This window comes from Struthio camelus, chromosome 1 (genome assembly GCF_040807025.1).
Source record: "Struthio camelus isolate bStrCam1 chromosome 1, bStrCam1.hap1, whole genome shotgun sequence".
Taxonomy (NCBI): Eukaryota; Metazoa; Chordata; class Aves; order Struthioniformes; family Struthionidae; genus Struthio; species Struthio camelus.
Window position 1 is genome coordinate 43,415,761 of NC_090942.1, and position 19,306 is coordinate 43,435,066.

At 36.9% G+C, this 19,306-nt stretch overlaps 1 protein-coding gene across 3 annotated transcripts in view; it reads right to left on the reverse strand.

The window, feature by feature from the left end:
• Positions 1-598: 598 nt before the first annotated feature.
• NAP1L1 (nucleosome assembly protein 1 like 1) overlaps positions 599-19,306 on the reverse strand; it is a 32,128-nt gene continuing 13,420 nt past the window's right edge. For 2 of the 3 annotated variants that reach the window (XM_068935973.1, XM_068935981.1), the window contains 14 exons: positions 16,650-16,684; positions 15,851-15,939; positions 13,375-13,477; positions 9,811-9,952; positions 9,282-9,362; positions 8,923-9,048; positions 8,355-8,426; positions 7,563-7,702; positions 5,827-5,972; positions 5,725-5,744; positions 4,331-4,453; positions 3,588-3,620; positions 3,183-3,233; positions 599-1,318 (listed from right to left, as the gene is read on the reverse strand). In XM_068935973.1, the coding sequence (XP_068792074.1) occupies positions 1,283-1,318; positions 3,183-3,233; positions 3,588-3,620; positions 4,331-4,453; positions 5,725-5,744; positions 5,827-5,972; positions 7,563-7,702; positions 8,355-8,426; positions 8,923-9,048; positions 9,282-9,362; positions 9,811-9,952; positions 13,375-13,477; positions 15,851-15,939; positions 16,650-16,666 (1,179 nt within the window). In that variant the 5' untranslated portion in view covers positions 16,667-16,684 and the 3' untranslated portion in view covers positions 599-1,282. Of the gene's footprint in view, positions 1,319-3,182; positions 3,234-3,587; positions 3,621-4,330; positions 4,454-5,724; positions 5,745-5,826; positions 5,973-7,562; positions 7,703-8,354; positions 8,427-8,922; positions 9,052-9,281; positions 9,363-9,810; positions 9,953-13,374; positions 13,478-15,850; positions 15,940-16,649; positions 16,685-19,306 lie in introns of all 3 variants that reach the window. The other variant, XM_068935964.1, reaches the window with a different exon arrangement.

Here is a 19,306-nt window from a genome sequence, read left to right on the forward strand (position 1 = left end):
ACAATGAACACCCAAAACAAAAAAAGTTTTGATGAACCACACCATGCAAGCGTAGCTTAGCAAACAGAACATTTGGGGAGGAGGAAGGAATTCCCCGGGTTTTGGCTCTTCCTCTTTCGATCCTTGATACAGTGAAAAAACAAACCAGAACGCAACTAAGTGTCCCAGCCCTCCCTCAGGCTGGGGAGCAGGTCTTGTTCTGGCCATCCTAGCTCTGACCACTCACACACTGGAAATCCAAGGCACCTCTCTTGCCTCCAGATTCCATACTAATAACCAGATGCCTTAGTCAGGCATGGCAACACCAAAGTCCTTTATCAGATCTAGGCCCCCTTCAAAAAATTTGTCTTCTCAAAACGGCAGTGTTGACTAACCACTAAAACATGTAGCTTAGGCTCACAACTATCATGTTGCAAAAGGAAAGCACGGATCAAACTTTCCGGATAATTAAATTGTTTGTTTTTAAAATGCTATATAATTTACTTTTCAGTAACTGTTGATGATTTTTGTTTCTAGTAAAAAGTGAACTGCAGCATGAAAGATATGCCTTAACAGTTTACACAAGCAGATAAACACATCATAATAAAACAAGACTAGCTTCTGAAAATACTAGGTTTTATTCACACCCCAGTGGTAAACAATAACCTTAATATGATGACTAGGTTTCTTTTGTAGATCACTATGTCACATAAAATACAAAACCCATAGCATAAACAAGCTGACAGTTATGAATGTTTAATGTGGTCTCATTGGAAATTAAACAAATTATACTAGTCTTCTCAAGTAGTCAAATTCAAAATGCATCATCTCCTAGTTAGTACAAGTCACTGCCATTTCTATAACAAAGTAATGAAGGCACAGCTAGTGCAAGCAGACTTAAACCCGTTCAGACTACTGGGCTGAAAATACTTTGGTTGGTTCTTCAGGAGAGGATTTTTCTCTAAACAAATATTGGTCTCAGTTAACAGTTCTGATATTCTTCACAGCTGCAGTCTAATAGCTACGTGACAAAGACTTCACAAGAACCAAACTATGTAGCAATGAATTAACATTCATGCTTTAGGGGACTTACTGCATTCTACATATTGGCAGAAAATTATACTGTTAAAATGCTAGGTAGATTGAACCTACATTTTAAACTGGTTCTTATTTGTTTGATTTCATTTTTAACAAATTGGTTACTTAATTCTACCAAGATACAAAACATAAGGCTGTAAGTAACTAATAGTTGTGTTTAGGCTATTACAGTGCAGGTAATCCTCAAGGCCACATACACACTGCTTCACTGCTGCTTGCATTCTGCTGGGTTTTGATCCTTCTGTTAAGGAAAAAGAAAAATCAGTGTACAGATACTAGTTTTTAAAACAGCTATTAAAATTGTTAAACATACTTTCTCAGCTTCCAGTATTCAAGTTCTTCTTGCATCTCCTCTCTTAAATCAATCACCCTGTTTTAGTAATACAGCTGTCTCTGGATGTGGTAGCATCCACACTGCATTTATTTCACTTTTGTTAATGCATGGGTGTATATGACCCAGAACAAAACTGATCCAGAAGGAAGTGTGGTGGCATGCTTTCAAAGTCACCAAAACTAGAAGGAGAGTTACGTAAAACAACAAGAATAGCTTGGCTCTGAAGAAGCATCCAGGTCTTCTGCACAATTTGAACCAAAAGAAACTTCCCTGGGTTGGTAACAAGGGCATGGCCTTACTCTAGAACCCACTGTATAGCTGTACAATGAAACATCAAATCCTGGTACTTTGTTATCACTCTGGACACATCCTGGGAATTTTCTAGTAGCTGGAATTTCTCAAAGTGGAAGATTTCTTCTCTGCTATATTGAGACAGACAGCATCTTACAGTAAGCAGGAAATCTAAGGAAAAGGCTTTCCAGGGTTATAGTTCAGTTGCAAGTTTTCATTCCTAAACTTGATCTTCATCTAGTTTTACTCCACTACCTTGTCTGGAAAGCTATTCTAGGACCTCAGTGCTTTAATAAACTTGCACCTAGCTTTCAGCCTGTGACCAGCTTACAACCTTTTATTCTATGTCAACACACTATGGTACCATTCATGTCTCTCTCTAGTCCTTCGGCAGTTCTCCGATACTGAGAGCACTATATCTTGCCCTTTTACGGTTCTGTTAAGCCTAGAAAAAAAAACTAACCTTGACTCCTTTTTTTAAGGTGAATTGCTGAAATGCCAGAAATAAGAAGCCCACCTAGCAGCTGTTTCATTTTGATTCTAAAAGACTTTCTTGAACAATAGGAACCAATTTGGACACACTATACCAGATGAAGTGTCACCAATAGGTTGTACGTTTCAATTAATACTTTCGCATCCTACATCTTTCCAGATACAATCCTAGGATTGTGTAACTCTTTCAATAGTACTTTGATTGTAGCTCATACCATTCCTCCTGACAAATATACTGTCTCCTCATTTGAGCTAACAAGCACGTTTGCCAGGAGACATTTTCAGTTCACACTTGGTCTAAGACCTCCCATCTTCATTGTCATGGCTACAGCTTTCACTCCACAGCATTAAGTGGTCAGACATACCTTTCCCTAGTGAAAAAGCTATAAATTCAGTGGCTCAATCACTTTTCCAACAAACTAAAGCCGATTAGCCAATTTGCCCAGCCCATGAAATACAAAGCTAGGTGGCCAGTTGCTCTTGGCTGCAGCTACATTCCTGAACCTTGACTTCTGCTACCTCAAGAAGTACCAGGCTTGCCATTATCTCCTCTGAAAAAGGCATCAGTTCAGCACAGACTTCCTCAGTGTAGTAGAAGAGTCAGTATTTAGCTTGGGACAAGTTCCCAAACCGAACATGGATTACTGGAACAGTTCTCTATGTCCTTCAAGCACTACAGAACACTCCTACCATCAAATTAAAAGCAGCAGCTTGTTGCAAGACAAATTTATAGAAAAACAAGGTTGGCTAATTCCACTGCTTAAAGCCAAAAATTACTGCAATAAAATGTTTCTTACTAGAAGAGCTTCAACAAAGTTGCCTTGCTAGTCTTAGACAGTCAGAAGCAGGACTGAAACAGCCTTAGCCAAAGCACACTCACCCTGTAGACACTACGTTTTAAATATTTAAATGACAAAAAAAATCAAGATTTAGCCCACATGAATATTTAAGAGTGTATACACTACTTAAATCCTTCATAACTGCTTACTTTTGGGTCATAATCCGGATCATTTTCTTCATCTGCTTCTTCTTCCCCCTCCTAAGAGAAAGCACTTATTTACATTTTAGTTTATCCACATCTGCTTCCAGAGCCATTTTCAAGAACACTTTCAATATTAAAATTCTACTCTTAAATACATTAATTACCACTTCAAGTTATGCATATTGTATTAGTTTGTCCCCCGACAAAATACATCTTCTGCCATCAGCTGCACCTTAATTTATAAGATACCTTGGGGTTTTTTATTTTGTTTTTGAGATATTCACTGGTCTTACAGTCAAGAAGTAAAGCTTAACCCAAGTGTCCAGAGGATTCAAAAATTGAAGGAATTCTTGGTCTGGACAACATACTACAGAAGGGAAGCTACGTAATCAAGCCCATTTTTCAGCTCACCTCATCATCTGCCTCCTCTCCTTCTTCATCATACTAGGAAAGAAAAAAATGATTTTGATAGTGTTATAAATGCACTCATTTTTGACATCAATTTATTTTGGATGACTGAAGTTGACAGTAGGGACCATCCATATTTTACTGTACTTTCAAAGTATATAGATCTGACAGATTTAAACACGCTCTGTGCATTAGCATGAAAAACGTTCAATCCCTTAAGTGTAACACTTTGGCAGAGAAAGCTTCATACCTTAAAAGTTCCTTATGTACAACGCTGAAAGAGCTTATTAGGTGGTGACAACACTTTTGTCCAGTAGGGTGTCTCAAAGCATAACGTAGTCTTTCAATCACTTGCTGTCCTTCCCCCTGTCTCAAAGCTGGGGACTAAACTTCACCATTCTACATCCTAAAAATTCAGCTCAAGGCTGGACTTATCTTAGGCAAATCAGCTCAACTGTTACCTGTCCTCATTCATGTCTTATGCACAAACTCCTACTCAGACATATTCTAAAAATATTTAGCTGAGTGTTCATCTTGTGTAACACCTTTGGCTCAAAGTCGCTACTTCAAACAGCTATTAACTGTGTGCTGCTTCCTATTTAATCCTCTAGGAAGCTCAGTTGAGATTACTAATGTTCGTATGTTCCATTCTAAGGATACTAACATTATAAAAATCAGAAGTTACACAAAATTCTTCAAACACCAATATTCAAAAGTTTTTTGCACTTTGAAAGAACGTTACTTACATCATCATCATCATCTTCAATAGCTTCTCCTGTGAAGTACAACACTGATCGGGGGACTATACGTTCGCGTAAGAAGTGACCTATTTCAAAGTCTGCAGCAAGGATGGCCTCAGAATCATCATCCTGCATAAAACAACATTACTTCCTAAACTACAAGCGGATAACTATTTTGGACATAAACAAGCCGTTCAGACTTTGATATGGCCAGATATACACAAATCCAGTGCACTGAGTTTTATTGTTTGGGGCTTGTTTTATAGAATTAAAACTGTGGGATCAAGTTTTATACTTCCAAATAGCTTACTCGTTATGCAGTGGTCAGGGTTTGTTTCTCTGGTAAGCCTAATTATACAAAGTTCTGGAGTCTAAGTTTTATTCTTCCACTGCCCCCAACTTACTTTTGTTTCAAGCAGAGAAATAGTTCCATATAAATACCTCTTCTATCTCCTGCAGATCTTCCGTTCACATATAGGGTTTATTATATTGTTAAGAAGCAAACACTTCACAAATGACCCTTTTTAAACAAACATTTTACTAACTACTTTTCACTCCTATAGTGCATCACCTCTGCGATTCCCATTAATCAATCTATTGTGAAGCACTTTCACATCATCTCTGTTCTAATCCCAGGTTTTCACTTCATTCCTTTTTTTTTTTTTAAATATAATAAGTTCTCTGCTAACTCCCACCTGAGGGGTGATCTTCAAGTCGAAAGGCTTGAATTTTTAAACATTATGAACACACAACCTTTGGTACCTTACATGAATATCAGAGGTCTAACCAATTGGGAGTTCTAACAGCATGGTTCTAGAGGCTCTAGTCAGTCTCCTCACACAAGAGGAATAACTTGTTTAAACGACACTGTTAAGTGTTTTCTGTAGTTTTTCTCCTTACCAAAAAACAAACACACACACACAGCTTATTGCCACAGAGTTTTCTACCAGCAAGACTGAGGACACTGAAGACAGGAGTGAGACTCTATGCCTATTCTACCACTTTCTCCAAGAGTTTTAATAGCTGGGAAAATATTTAACAGCATAAAACGCAGCTTACATACATGCAGCAATTAAAGACCAAAAAACACCACATATTAAAATGAAGCCTAATAACAAAGATCACTGTATTTGTTCAACAGTTAAACAATTCACATGCTAACTTCCAGGAAGGATAAGTTTACTAAACTGAACTCCACTATCCAACTCAACAAAAAAAATCCTTCTAATAAGGGGAAAAAGTCAAATATACACTATTTTCCATATAAATATTAGCAGTTAACACAGAAATAGTTAAAGCTGAAGCCGTCTAACAAATTCCTAAATACAAATATAAACACTTTGAACAAAGGCATGCATTCTTCTACAGGTCATCTCCCCTTTACTTTTAAGTCAACTTACCAAGTCTCCACTTTCAGGAACTGTAAGAAAGAAAAAACAAGTCAGTAAAATACATATCACACTTCAAATCAATTTACATAAACTGATGTAAACTCTATTTACCCTCAGGGGGACTAAAGAAGTTGAAGAAAGAGTCATTGGAAACAGTTTTTGTCACTGTTCTAACCGTGCCACGACCCTTGTGTTTCTGCTTCTTCTTAATGGTTTTTAAAGTAACATTCTTTCCTTTTTTCCAGTCTATTTGGCAACTGGAGAAGGAGAAAAAAAGACAGACAGCTATTGGTTAATACGATTCCACCTGTTAAAACTTACTATCACAACTGTAAGGGATACATTGAATATAAAACATTAAAATATATTATCTAACCACTGCTATGTTGTCATTAGTTTATACTTTGAGAATGACAGTAGTAGGGTAATTAATGAAATTTTTTCATGCAGAAGTTTCCTTTCCCACTCTCCCTCTGAAATACTAATGTTAAGCTGCTATCATGTTCTACCTAGCTTCATATCAAAGAATGGTGTCACACCATTTTCAGTGCTACCTACACATATTTCACTTTAAGACTGTAGTAACTTCAAAGATAACTACAGTCCCATTTTATCACAGTTTTCCTTTATAAAGTATTGTCATATTTGGTCATGTTAGTAATACGCTACAATTGACAATACCCATCACTGTAAAGCAGTAAGCCCTTCAAATAATGTATCAAACAAGTGTAGATTTTTGTCTCTATACTGTGGAGGAAAATCATGCCCCAGACTCGTTTGATATTCAAAAAACTCTAGAGGCACGTAAACAGTATTCCAATCAGTAAGATCGCTTGTATTTGCAGAAGTCTCTCGATCACGTTCCTAAAGACTCAAACGAACTAGGTACATTGTTTTGGGTAAGAAAAGGCTGTCTTAATTAAGATACAAGTGAAAGTTAGGATCAGTAAGTGCATAGTAATACATGAGAAAGAACCACCCTGACTACACAGTGATAGGCTCTAAATTAGTTACTACCACTCAAAATAGATCTTGGCATCATTCTGGTTGGTTTCACAGAAACCATCTGCTCAAGAGCAGCCAGAAAGTTAAAAAAGACCACATTAACATGAAAGGAACAGAACAAATCATGACATGTAAAACCCTGGTGTACCCACAGGCTGATTATGTAGAACTGTTTTCTCTCCTTTCTCTTCACAAGGAAAGGGACATGCATAGATAACAATTATATAATTTGAGGAATAACAGCTGATTCAGAATGGAAAACATCACTGAGAAGGAAATGTGACAGATGTTTAAAATCTTGAGAAACCTGGAGTAGATAGGAGACAGGTATTCACTATTTCTCAGATTAATTGAAAGGCAATGAGCTAACATTCAACTATTTTGAAACAAACTGGACCGCTGCGATACAAAAGTAAAACAGGAATCGACTGCCCAAAGTGTTGCATGCGTCAGAAATACAGAAGGATTCAAACAGTGACCAAAAATTAGAAAAAAGCCATCAAGGCCTACAGAAAGACAGGCTATCCAACTTCCAGTTTAGCTTCATAGCTATTGCAGAAGTCTTTCTTGCCCAATCTAAAAGTAATTCTGACCACAATACTACATGGAGACAAAGGGGAAGAGTCCCAAATCTTTCAAACTAATATGAAGTTACAAGACTGAAGTTTTTTAAAAAGCTAAGTTACTGAAAATCAGTAATCAGTATCTTTTCCAGCACCCTCACAAAATGATAGACAAGTCTGTACTCTGATGATGCTAATGTTCAGGAAGCACCGAAAGAAAACACTATGTCATTATTAAGCTTTTTTTGGTTTGGTTTGGTTTTTTAAACTAACACTTACCCTGTACAACCCATGATTTCCGGTCCATCAAAGGAGAAGGGATCAGAATCATCTGGCTCTGACCTCATTCTATATGTCTTTGTCAACACCTCATTTGTGAAGTAGTCATTTGGTTCAAAGTGAAATTCTAATGTGAAACTCTTAAAAACAAAGAGAATCTTTGGCAATTTAGCAATACACACTTAACATCCACATACTTAAAAAGACCCAAATCCAAAAAACAGATGCAATAGAATATACTCATCTCTATCAGTAATGAAAAGGTGTACACACATGATTCATTCTATAATTTGCTGCCCAATTTGTACAATAAATCTTAAAATGTTTTTTATTATGTTGACCTTAAGCTTATTACTTCAATACACTGCTTGCAATAATGACATAAGATCTCCTGATGAACGGCTTTCCTGCTGCTGCAGTACAGAAATAATTTATAAATCTAAAATACTAAAACTTTGCAAGCTATTTTCTTTCTGGCAATGAATGTACCCCAATTATAATAACCATACCAAAATGCCCGGAAGTGTCCAAATTTAAAGGTGAAACTTAGTCAGCAGACATTAAGGCCAAATTCTTCACTCATTGGAATTTGAAGGTTAAATTAAACATAAACCCATTCGTAGAGGACTCTAAGACAAGTACTAGTCCTGCACTATTTGTCAGGAGACAAGAAGCTGCATATTTCTCAAGACTGCCAAAAGACACCTGCTTATCACAGACTCCAGTACAGATACCCAAATAAAAGTCTCAGGATCATGCAGTGCCAAGCTTGTTTAATAGGTTAAAACTAACCATTGGCTGTCCAACTTCTGAAAACTTCACCTTTATATCTTTTAAGTGTTTCAGGATAGGTTCATCATGTTCCTGTAAATAAAAGATTTTATTCAATTTCCACTGTACACAGATTTAAGTTCTTGAAGAGATGAAAAGCTACACATAGAATAAGTTTTACATTTGACAAGGCCTTGTTACAGCACTGAAACATTTTCATGAACATGACCAGCAGATGGCAACAATAGGATCCACATAGAATTTCCACTGTAGTAAAGCCTAAATCTTACGTAAACGTGAAATAATTTTTAGCTATATCCGACATACTTTCATATACAGATTCTTACATACACAAAAGGTATATTGTAAGGTAAAATGACAAGTTCAACAAATAACGTAGTAAGAAAGCATTCCAGGGTGCTCTCAGATGAAAACAGTCAGAGATTACATCTGAACATTCATTTCATTTTCACTCGCCAACAGACACGTCAAGTAACGTACCGTTCCTATTCTTGGAACGGTTTTCCTTGGAAAACGTGCTTGGATTAGGTTCTAAAGCAACCTCACCCAAGCCTAGGTCACCACCTACCTGAACCATATCACTGAGCAAGTCAACGTTCTTAAATACTGTCAGCCAAAATTCAGGAATTCCTTTAGGGTCTTCTTTTTCTTCATCTTTTTTTTCCTCTTCAAGCTTGGCTTTCTCTTTCATTTCCTCCTTGATAGAATAAAAATGTTAGTTTTTCTAGATTTTAAGAGAGTGCCCCACAAGGTTTGGTTAACAGTTTTTTGTTGATACTCATATGGATTAAGTTTCATGCACATGCTTTAAGGAAAAAATTAAAAATTATGAAGCCTCCATTTTAATATTTTAACTTTACTTACTGTATTGAATCTCGGTCTATGCTAAGGTCTGAGATATTGATGTGAACTGATTATGATACTCACTGAAATCTCTTCTTCAACATCTGCTTTCCATTCACATTCTTCCTCTGTAGGTTCATAAATTGCATTGATGATTTCACTTCGCTGGAAGGTTAACATAAATTCTTTCACATTTCCTGGTCACTGCAATGACCAATGCCCTATCCAATAATTCCTAATCCTAAATTCACACAATTATTGTATTAAGTACGTATTAAAACTTTTTATTCTGGCCTTGGAGACTCAGCAGTTACAATTTTTCCAACACACTCTAAAATAAGCACCAAACTTGCAGAAAGCTTACTGCATCTTCAGGCATGTTTAATTGATAGAATGAATCCCAGTATACTGAGGAACGGGCTGAACCTCTCTCCCCCTTAATCTTAGTTGATATTTACATGGATGGTGAATTGGTGTCAATGCAGCTGAATGGGCACATATGAAACCAAAGTAATTCAGGACATGCATAAGCTTTCAATTCATATTCCCTTGTGTTTCAGAATTTCATCTAAGCTAAAGCTTTTAAGTACAAATCAGATTAGCATTAAAATACCTTGTCAAATAAGGGCTGATAGAGAGCAGCATACTTTCTTTCCAGCTCATGAACCTCCTCATAGAATTTTGCTTCTATCTGTGCACATTGAACCTGAAGATTCTTGAGAGCATTCACACGTCTTTTAACAACTTTAGGCAAGCTGAAAAATTCAGTGACAGAACCGTTACAAACACTGCACTCTAAGTACATGCTGACCCTTCCTTCCTTAACCATCACCCTCTATAATAAAGTTACATCAAAACAGATTGTACACCCTATTTTAAGCCTTAGAAAGCTGAACAATTCAGAACTATGATCCACTATACCACACTGATTCAAACTGTTAGCACAGGCTCCTAAACTGAGATTTTAACCTGAGTTAGAGCCATAGTGTTCCAAATACCTGGTTCAAGCTTCAAACTTATACAACAAGACATTCATACAGCTGAGGATAATTAAGAACAGACTACTCACTAATTGGCTTGGTTTTATGGAAGAAAGCTCAAGACAATTGAGTTATTACTCCATTAAGGAAGTCAATAAAAAAATTTTTTTGAAGATTAAGTCAGGAAAGAAGCTGGTACTACCATCTTTAACATATTATTTATGATTCCCAAAGTGAGCAAGAGCTGCTTTACTATATGAGCCACTTTATTACACATATGCACCAGGAAAGTATTAAAGCAATCTTCACTATAAATACTTGTCAGCTGTAACTTTAAGTTTCACTTGTAGAAAACTACATTAATGTAAACTTACTGTCAGGACAGAAAGCACCTACATCAAGACTTTTAATGAGATTTATGGGGTAGATTCTGGGCAGCCTCCATTTCCCATTAGGTGAGCCAATCACCAGCACATGGCTATAGAAGACTACTGTGCCAATGTCCCATATTTGTTTTATTTAAGCAGTTGGGCTATGTTATTAGGACACTACTAAACAATTGCTTTTTGTTGTTAGGGCCACCTTCAGGTTAGTGGAAGTAACCAACAAGAATGTGTTAACTTAAACACTGAAAGTTACTATTAATTACTAAAGCTATCATACCCCCACTAAGTATGATATGCACATGTTCCAACATATTTGTTTACTTTAAAAATGCAGAATTACTCTGCTTAGCAGGCTTATGCTTAACATTAATATCCTGTCTCCAGTTACCAAGACAATGCACAGATTAACAATAAATCAACATCTACCTTGTACTTTTGCCCAAATCAGAAAGGCATATGCTGCATGTACTACCAAAAAAGCTTAAGTTTAGTCATGAATGCTCATAAAAGGAGGGTAACTTTCTCATTACTCTCACATTCTCCCAGCGCCTAGTCATGTTAACCCTTTTCTGCAATTCTAGCTTTGAGAACAACCCAGAACAAACAGCAACTTAAGTATCACGTTCAGTTGGCTCAGCAAAAAAGTGGTTTTTCAGGGGGAGGAATAAGACCACATAGGCAAGCAATATAATAATCATCCAACTGATGCCACATGCATATATTTAGACTAAGAGTACCAGTCCTAGCAACTGCATATAAAAACAATCACGAAATTTTTAAGATGGTAGTGCCATACATGCAGTGTATCCAGTTCTAGTTTGCCAGAGTAACAGAGGTTAGCCCCTTTATTGCAGAATATATGACAGGTAACAGATTCATGAAATGTAGCCGTCTCTAGAGGGTCCATACCAACTAGTTCAAATTTTATCATTTGCACATCTACCTTTATAAACTCTGTACTTTAAAAGGAAAAGTAGTTTAATGAAAGAGAGAGCTACTACTAAGTAAATCTAAAAGGGGAAAGCAGACCAAGAAGTCTAACAGGAATGCATAAGAACAAAGTGCAACTTGTTGCTCTGAACACAAGCCAATAATGACTGTTAAGATCACACAACAATACAACCTCCACCAAGCACCTGAGGGAATTTCAGTCAGGCACAGGTGAAGAGGTAAGTTATTAGATAGCTGCCAAACAACTAGCAGATTTTAAGCCCGCTCAGATGTTTTCCTAGAACCTGTTTAGTTTCTGAGCAGCTTATGGTTAGCTTAGTTCCTTAACAGCCCACATAACAGGCTTTTAAGACTTCAGACTCCTGCCAACTTCTGTGCCATCTCAGTGTCTAGACTCTAGATAAATAAGCTTAAAATAATGCTTGGGAAGACATGGAATAAGACACCTGTAAAGCATGGTTAAACCAGCATGCACGTGTTGAGAAGGTACAGACTCAACAAGCTGCACACATTTTTCCAGCTGTTTTCCACTGCAAGTTAGGTAAGCGTTTGATACGGTGACAAAGGTGCTAATATTTTTGTAATAAAGGATGTGCTATTGTACTTGAACAGATGAAGAAATGGTATAGTATCTTAGAGGGAGCTGCTGCATAGAAGAATGCCACGTAAATCAATAATATGCTTTTTTCACTTCTTAGATCAAGGACCTGAAAGATTAATAAAGGTTAATTAATATATGTTGAAAAACAGAAGAAAAATGTTGGATATAAAAAACCCATAGTGTACAGGACCTTGAATAACAGAAAGAACCCTCAGATCTCAAATGCAGTAGGTGATGCTGATTAGCATGCATTTAGAGGTTTGTTGCCAATTCCACCTTCCCTTGCCAACAGATGGACAAAATTCCACTCTGCAGCAGTTACCCATATCAGTCACATTTTGTCCAAGTTATTTTATACTAGACAGAGCTTGAGACATTTCCCTTTAACCTCACTCAAAGAACTTAATTATAAACGATATAGATGGTTATCCACATCAGAGAGAAAGAGGAAACTAGGTACCCATTCGACTCCATGCCCTTTCTTGTACCAATATTTATTACAGAAGCTAAACAAGCTTTTCTTCCATGCTACTACCTACAGTAACAGGGAAAAACTGTAGTAGTAGTAACAGCAGCAGTCGCAGCTAAGCCTATCACTCAGTCCCTGCCCCAGCTCAAGTCAATAGGGGTATAAGAGTATTACGGGAACACAGTTATATGCTCTACAACTCCTGTGGTTTTGGTGAAAAGCTTACACACAACAAATTACATAAGAGGCAAAAATTCTATTGTTAATGCAGAGAGAGTGGAAAAAACAGCAAATTAAGACTGTTGTTTCAAGTCTTGATACAGAAGGAGTCCATGCGAAGTACCAAAAAACATGCCTAATTTTATTAACTTTTCTGGTTACACCATAACTACAAAACGATGGAACTAGAGACATTAGATCTCTAAGTATTTGCCCATACTTAAACTGATATTTTATGATTAAGGCAAAGCTTTGAAAGACATCGCAAATAGCAGGAAAACATCTTAAAGAAGGACGTCATTTTGTGATAGGAGGGAACAGCCTATTTACAAGTGTAAATACTTTAGCGCTCTTTTCTTCAAAAAACCCAAATAAAAAAGCAAAAAAATTTAAGTCTGGTCTCTTCAATTCCCAGATTCACTACAGACTGACTACATTAGTTTTTCTGCCATTTGGGCAGCACAGTAGTTCAGGATTATTAGTATTAGATACAATATTTTTTAGGAAAGCAAAAGCATTTATGTCACTCTATTTATGCCGCTCTGTTCATACCAATTAGAACACATTGTACCTTTCTATATATCCTGTAGATGTTCCTACCAGACCATCAAGTCTTTCCTGAAGGGCTGCAAGAATCTGAGGATTTTGCATCATCTGCACAGTCAACTGCCGGGCTAAATAAAAAAAAGATTCTGTAAATGTAAAATGCTTTGGACTAATCAAGAAAAGTGATTTTAGTACTAGGAAAAGGCCACAGGTTTGCCATACATATGTAAGGAGAAACACAGGCCAGACAGAAGTATATTAAATCCCCCTCTATTTTCTAATCATGAATCAAGTGGATCAAGTCTGCCCTATCCTGATCATTGCGGGGGCAGGGAAGGGCGGGCGGGGGGGGGGGGGGAGGGAGGGGAAAAAGCATTTGAATTAAAATAGCAAGCATTCAGAAAGTTGAGCTTTTGTTAAAAGGGTAGGCCTACTCTGATGCCCCCAAAAGCATCACTTTTGCCTTGCGTTCTTCTAATTTGAACTCATTACGGAAATCCAAAGTACCAGAATTTGTGCTCTTAACTTTAGGAGGGGAGTCCAGAATGAAGGTGGGGCTTCCCTTCCCTTTTAGACAAGCACATGGAAACAAAACTGTTTCAGACCTGGATTTAGTAACTACCTTAAATATCTGTTTACCTCATTTTTACTGGAAAAAAATTCTAGGAGAAAGGAATTTAAAAAATCTTAACAATTTATTTTTTAAAAAGGAACAGCACATTAGATCAAATCGGTCTGACACATTATTGATTAGAGTATCAGTACTATATATACACACATCTATATCTTCTTTAGAAAGCAATTTGTGCAAAGGAGAAACCTGTTTCAAACTACAAAGGGAGGCTAGAAATTTGTATATGTTTTTAAAACATATTCCTAACTGTTCTCGTTACCCACATTAACATTAACCCTTTTACTTATGCTCAAAGTCTGTGCCTCAATAATCTGCAGAAATGAATTTTACAAGTTCTCATTTTAGAATAAGCATTCATGATCAGTTTTTAATCAGGCTGTTTTGCCTCCTTGCCCTTGTACTCAGCTTTAACAGGTGTGCAAACAAGTACTGTGCATCCTTTGTAAAATACTATCTTTATATTGCATTCTGACACCTTCAAATTAAATGAAACTTTTCAGTCCTTCCCAACACACACAACTTTAGATCAATAAAGTTTCTTCAAAGCATGAGTGCTTTATTTCTTCAGGGTCCACAGAAGGACCTTTGAAAATGGAATTGCCTAAATGAAAAAAGGATCAAATCAGTAGAACTTGGAGGAAGAATTCTGCATGGAAAAAATATATCAGAAAATCAGATAAGCAACAGTTACAAACTCAAAGGAACTGCTTGACAACATCCTCTCAGAAGACTCTGTCAAGTACTTTAGTACTGAAACATGCTTCTGTGAACTATAATCACCCAATTTGCCTTTAGAGATTCACACAGTATCATTTGCCCTCAAGTTCTCAGCCACAATAGCCGAGATTAATTACCAAAAAACACACATCCACATTATCTCATTGCACATCCACATTATCTCATGGCTAGGTTTCTTTGGAACACTTGAGTACTTACCATTTAAATACTGTAAACTGTTCTTCACCTGACCACTGCATTCCATTAAACTTTGCTATCCAGTATAAGTAACACCTCTTTCACCAACAGATAGATTGAAGCCTCTAACATCATCTTGAGCAAAGTTATTCAGCTTCTCTTCAGTGTCATTGTTCTGTTCAAGCAGTCACTTAAGGTGACACTATCAGCAATCCCAAACTCTTTCCTGTGGAGATTATTAGCTTCCACGTAAAATGATTTTCCTTTTGGCTACTTGCTCTTCAGATTCTACCTGTGCTCCCAAACTTCAACTACAACATATGAGCAGGACTTGTAAGCACACAGATATAAAACAAGTGCTCTGATACATGTTCAGGCTTTTTGGCAAGGGAAAGGAGGAAGGATATATTGATTTCTACTAGTTGTAACACTAAGGATGATTTTTGCTTTGTTCAGGATCAGACTACTCAGCAGCAAGTTACACAGCAGCAGCGCAGCTGATCAATAACGTGATGTGTGTGTGAGTACATGTATATTTTTAATTGTGTGCGTGAATATACACACACAAAAAATATTTTCCTATCCAAGGCATCACATTTTAAAAGCTTTTGACTGCTGTTACTTTTGAAAGAACCTGTTAACACATCCACAATAAGTCTTTCTTTTTCAATTGTACATCCTTTCAGGCAGCTAACACTGCCTGCCTGAATAGGTATTGACCTTGACTAGAATGAGTGGCTGCAAACAACTAATAGTATTTTAAGAAGTCATCCAACTGAGAAAAAACTCTTCCTTGCTTCAGAATTTAAACATACTAGGACATCAGTAGTGCACAGTAGTGCATCAGTATTTATGCTTTATCACTTCCAGGGAGTTTAAGCAGTAAAATTCTTTTAACGTTAATTTGAAAGCAAGTATGCAGCAGTTTAAAAAGCCTTATTTTCAAGGTTACCTTTGCTGTTGGCATCTTCACCAGTTTCTTCCTCTTCTACTTCTTCAACATCTTCCATATCCTGTTGATCAAGTTCAGCCTGTTCCTTGCTATTAGGATTATTCAATAACAGGATCAATAAGTTAATTTCATAAAATTAAAGAGACTTAAAATAGCTTAAGGAGCTCACATTAGAGATCAAGTTAGAGATCAGGCAAACTGATGCATCAGTTCTGATCTACAAGCTAGAAATCTTAATAGTCAAAGCAAATTTTGTCACTACAGATTGTTTCACTTTCAACAGGCTCAGAACGGTGTGAAGAGCTAATAGCTTTCTAGAATTTTGAAGATTCCTTTTTAAAAGACTTTTGCACCCTTCTGCTCTATGAATCCTCCCCGATAAAACGGGCAAGCCTACAGAACCAAGGATAGGCTCACCTAAACAGTGCTTTGAATGCCATGAAACATGAGTGTTCCGAGTAGAAAAAACTACATACAGAGAAACTACAGTAACAGGTAGCACTGCCTTCCCTCTTCCCCTCACAGAATTCCAGCTAACATAAGTACCTAACAGTTAACCAGTACCTCATCCAAGTTTTAGTTTTACTTACATCGAGGATCCCAAAACCATTTTGCATGAGCAATTCACGCTCTTCTCCCCTGTGCAAATGCTATAAACCTCACATCTTGCCACAGTGCCAAGACCACTACCTTGTAGCAGATCCTTTCTCTCAAGCATCTAGAGAACAGTTATTTGAAGTACAAAATAAGACACACAGCACGACTGTTACAGCCTCCTTAACCTACAGATTTTACTTACTTGTCAATGTCTGCCATTCTCTTAGATTTCAAATCCTAGAGAAAAAAACAAAACAAAAATGTAAGAACAGCAGCATTAGATTTCATTTACAAGATCTACAGCCAAGTGCCATCAATGCCAAAAACACTAAGATGAACTGCATAACCTTGGAGAAATAAGATAGAACGTATATTGTAATATGAAGAGCAGCATATCTCCCATATAACGTTTTGGCGTTCTCACTCTAAAGTGCACAAAAATACATAAGAATTTGATTCTGGTTTAGAAGAAATCTACTTGTGCAAGCTGAAATACCAGCAAAATAGTGGGTTGCATTTTATATCATAGGACTGCAGTAATATTACAGAACGAAAATTAGTAATTTATTTTTGTTTTACGCATTATTTTTAATCAGAAAATCTGAAAGTGAACTGCAATAAGAAGGGTCCTAGAACCCTTTTGGTAACTGTTTAGTCACTTCCAGTAGGTAACTGCAGATATAGCATACTTACAACTCACTCGGCTCCTTTTAATACTAAATGCAACCTAACTTTTTTGTGGATCCGTGGATCCACTAGCCATACAAAAAACAATCCAAGTAGTTCTTAAAATACAAAGAGAATTACATTTCACTCAGCTCCTTTTAATACTAAATGCAGCCTAACTTTTTTGTGGATCCGTGGATCCACTAGCCATACAAAAAAAAAAACAATCCAAGTAGTTCCTTAAAATACAAAGAGAATTTACATTTCACAACAAGTTTGATGCCACTATGCCAAGCTATTTAACATGGCTAATTACCACGTCCTCAATGACCAGAATTTAAGTGCCTCTGTTAAGTATCATCATACCACACATTCAAGACACAATAAGAATAAATTTAAATATTGAGACTATTTCAAATCTTATATACCATGAGGTACCTACTACGTTCTTGAACGTACTACGATAACATTTTCAATCAACAAAATGATAGCTAGAGGACTCTAAAGTAAAAAGTTCCTGGTAATTTGAACTCAGAGACAGTATTACATACTAGACAATACTGTATCACTACTGTCATCTTAGTTTCTCCTGAACCACCGGGCCTAATTACCAATTCATCCACTGGTCCAAGCAGTGTGGCAATCACTGCTTTAAAGTCCTTATTTTAGCTGCTGTCCACTAAGCTGAACACACTTGACTTTGTTGCTAAAAGTTCAACTTCTCACGTGTCCTCACGAGGATTTTAGTCATTACAACAGTTTTTTTTTCCCCCCACCTGAAAAAAAGTGAAAAATGTTTGATCTGTCAAAAAAAAGTTAACACAAGAACATAAACCCAGTAAGATCAGGACAGTATCAGCCTACATAAAGAGATATGTTAGAGTCTAAGCTCTTCAGAATTTAATGCTTACGTTCTAGGTAGGTAGATTCAATCAAAATATATTTGCTCAGTATCATAAATACTTCCTAATAATTACATGGGAAGCAAGTAATCTCTGTCTTCATTAGTATTTGAAAGCTTTGGCCCTAAATGAAGTATTTCAGAGAACGTGTAGCCAAAAAAGATTCAATTCTCTAGTACCTAGAAAAGCTAAAGAAATGCCTATTTGTCAATCTATTTCAGAAAATTAATACAGTATTTGCTATCGATAAAATAACAGCACTAAGGTAAACCAAAGGTCATTTAAAAATTCACTTAAGAAATCAGGAAGTTCCAGTAATGTTTTGGGATTCATTTCAAGTTTCTTGCATTTCAGATCATGTTTGCCTGTCTTACAACCTCAGGTTTATACACAGCAGCAAGCTGTATACGTTACCATTTCAAAAAGCCCCCTTCAGATTCCTTTCTCAATAGATGGATACTATGGACCTATAGAAACTCAGAACACACTTTGATTATACACTCGCACTGCTATCCCCACCATTTCTACAGCTAGATCACAAACAGCATTATTTTTTCATTTGCAAAAGATTTTATGCCTGCAAAATATAAAACCTTTTCCTTACACTCACTCTCAGCCTGCACTCTATGCAAGACCTTTTCAAGAAGGCTGGCCATCTCACTGTTTTTTAACACGTGAGAAGCATTCACCTGTCTTTCATGTATTTCCATGCAACTATGACAGAAAATCACATTCACTAAGTATTTTTGTTCTTTGCAGAGACCAATGTTTTCTCTCTCCCTTTGTCCTCAACCCATGAAACCAGAAGCAGCTCTTTGAGCAAAGGTGTGACCAGTGACAATATGACTCATGTGGTCTTGTAGAGCCAGTGGGCTTGACAAACAGCAGTTGAAATCTCTTAGATACAGGTTTGCTAAAACAAACCTACTTCTACAGTTCAATGAACTGTTTTTCCTAAATAAGAACAGAAGATTAGCTGTGACCTAGTCATGCAAAAAGCTATTTAACCAGTACCAGTAATGGCCCCATAAAGGTCATTAGCAGATGCTTAGGGAAGAGTAAGGAGAAGGCAAGAATTCCCTCAGAAACTCTCCTGGCTTTCCATAACTTTCACAAAAAACATACTGGCTCAGGAAATATAGGCAAGGAACACCCTCCCCCCTCCAATAAATCTCTTTCATGAACTAGTCCTATCTTTCCCTGATACCATGCAAAACATCCAGAGACAGAGTACCAAGGCTGCACCACACCTTGTTTTAAGTAATGCTTCCTTTTGTCTAGCACTATGTGC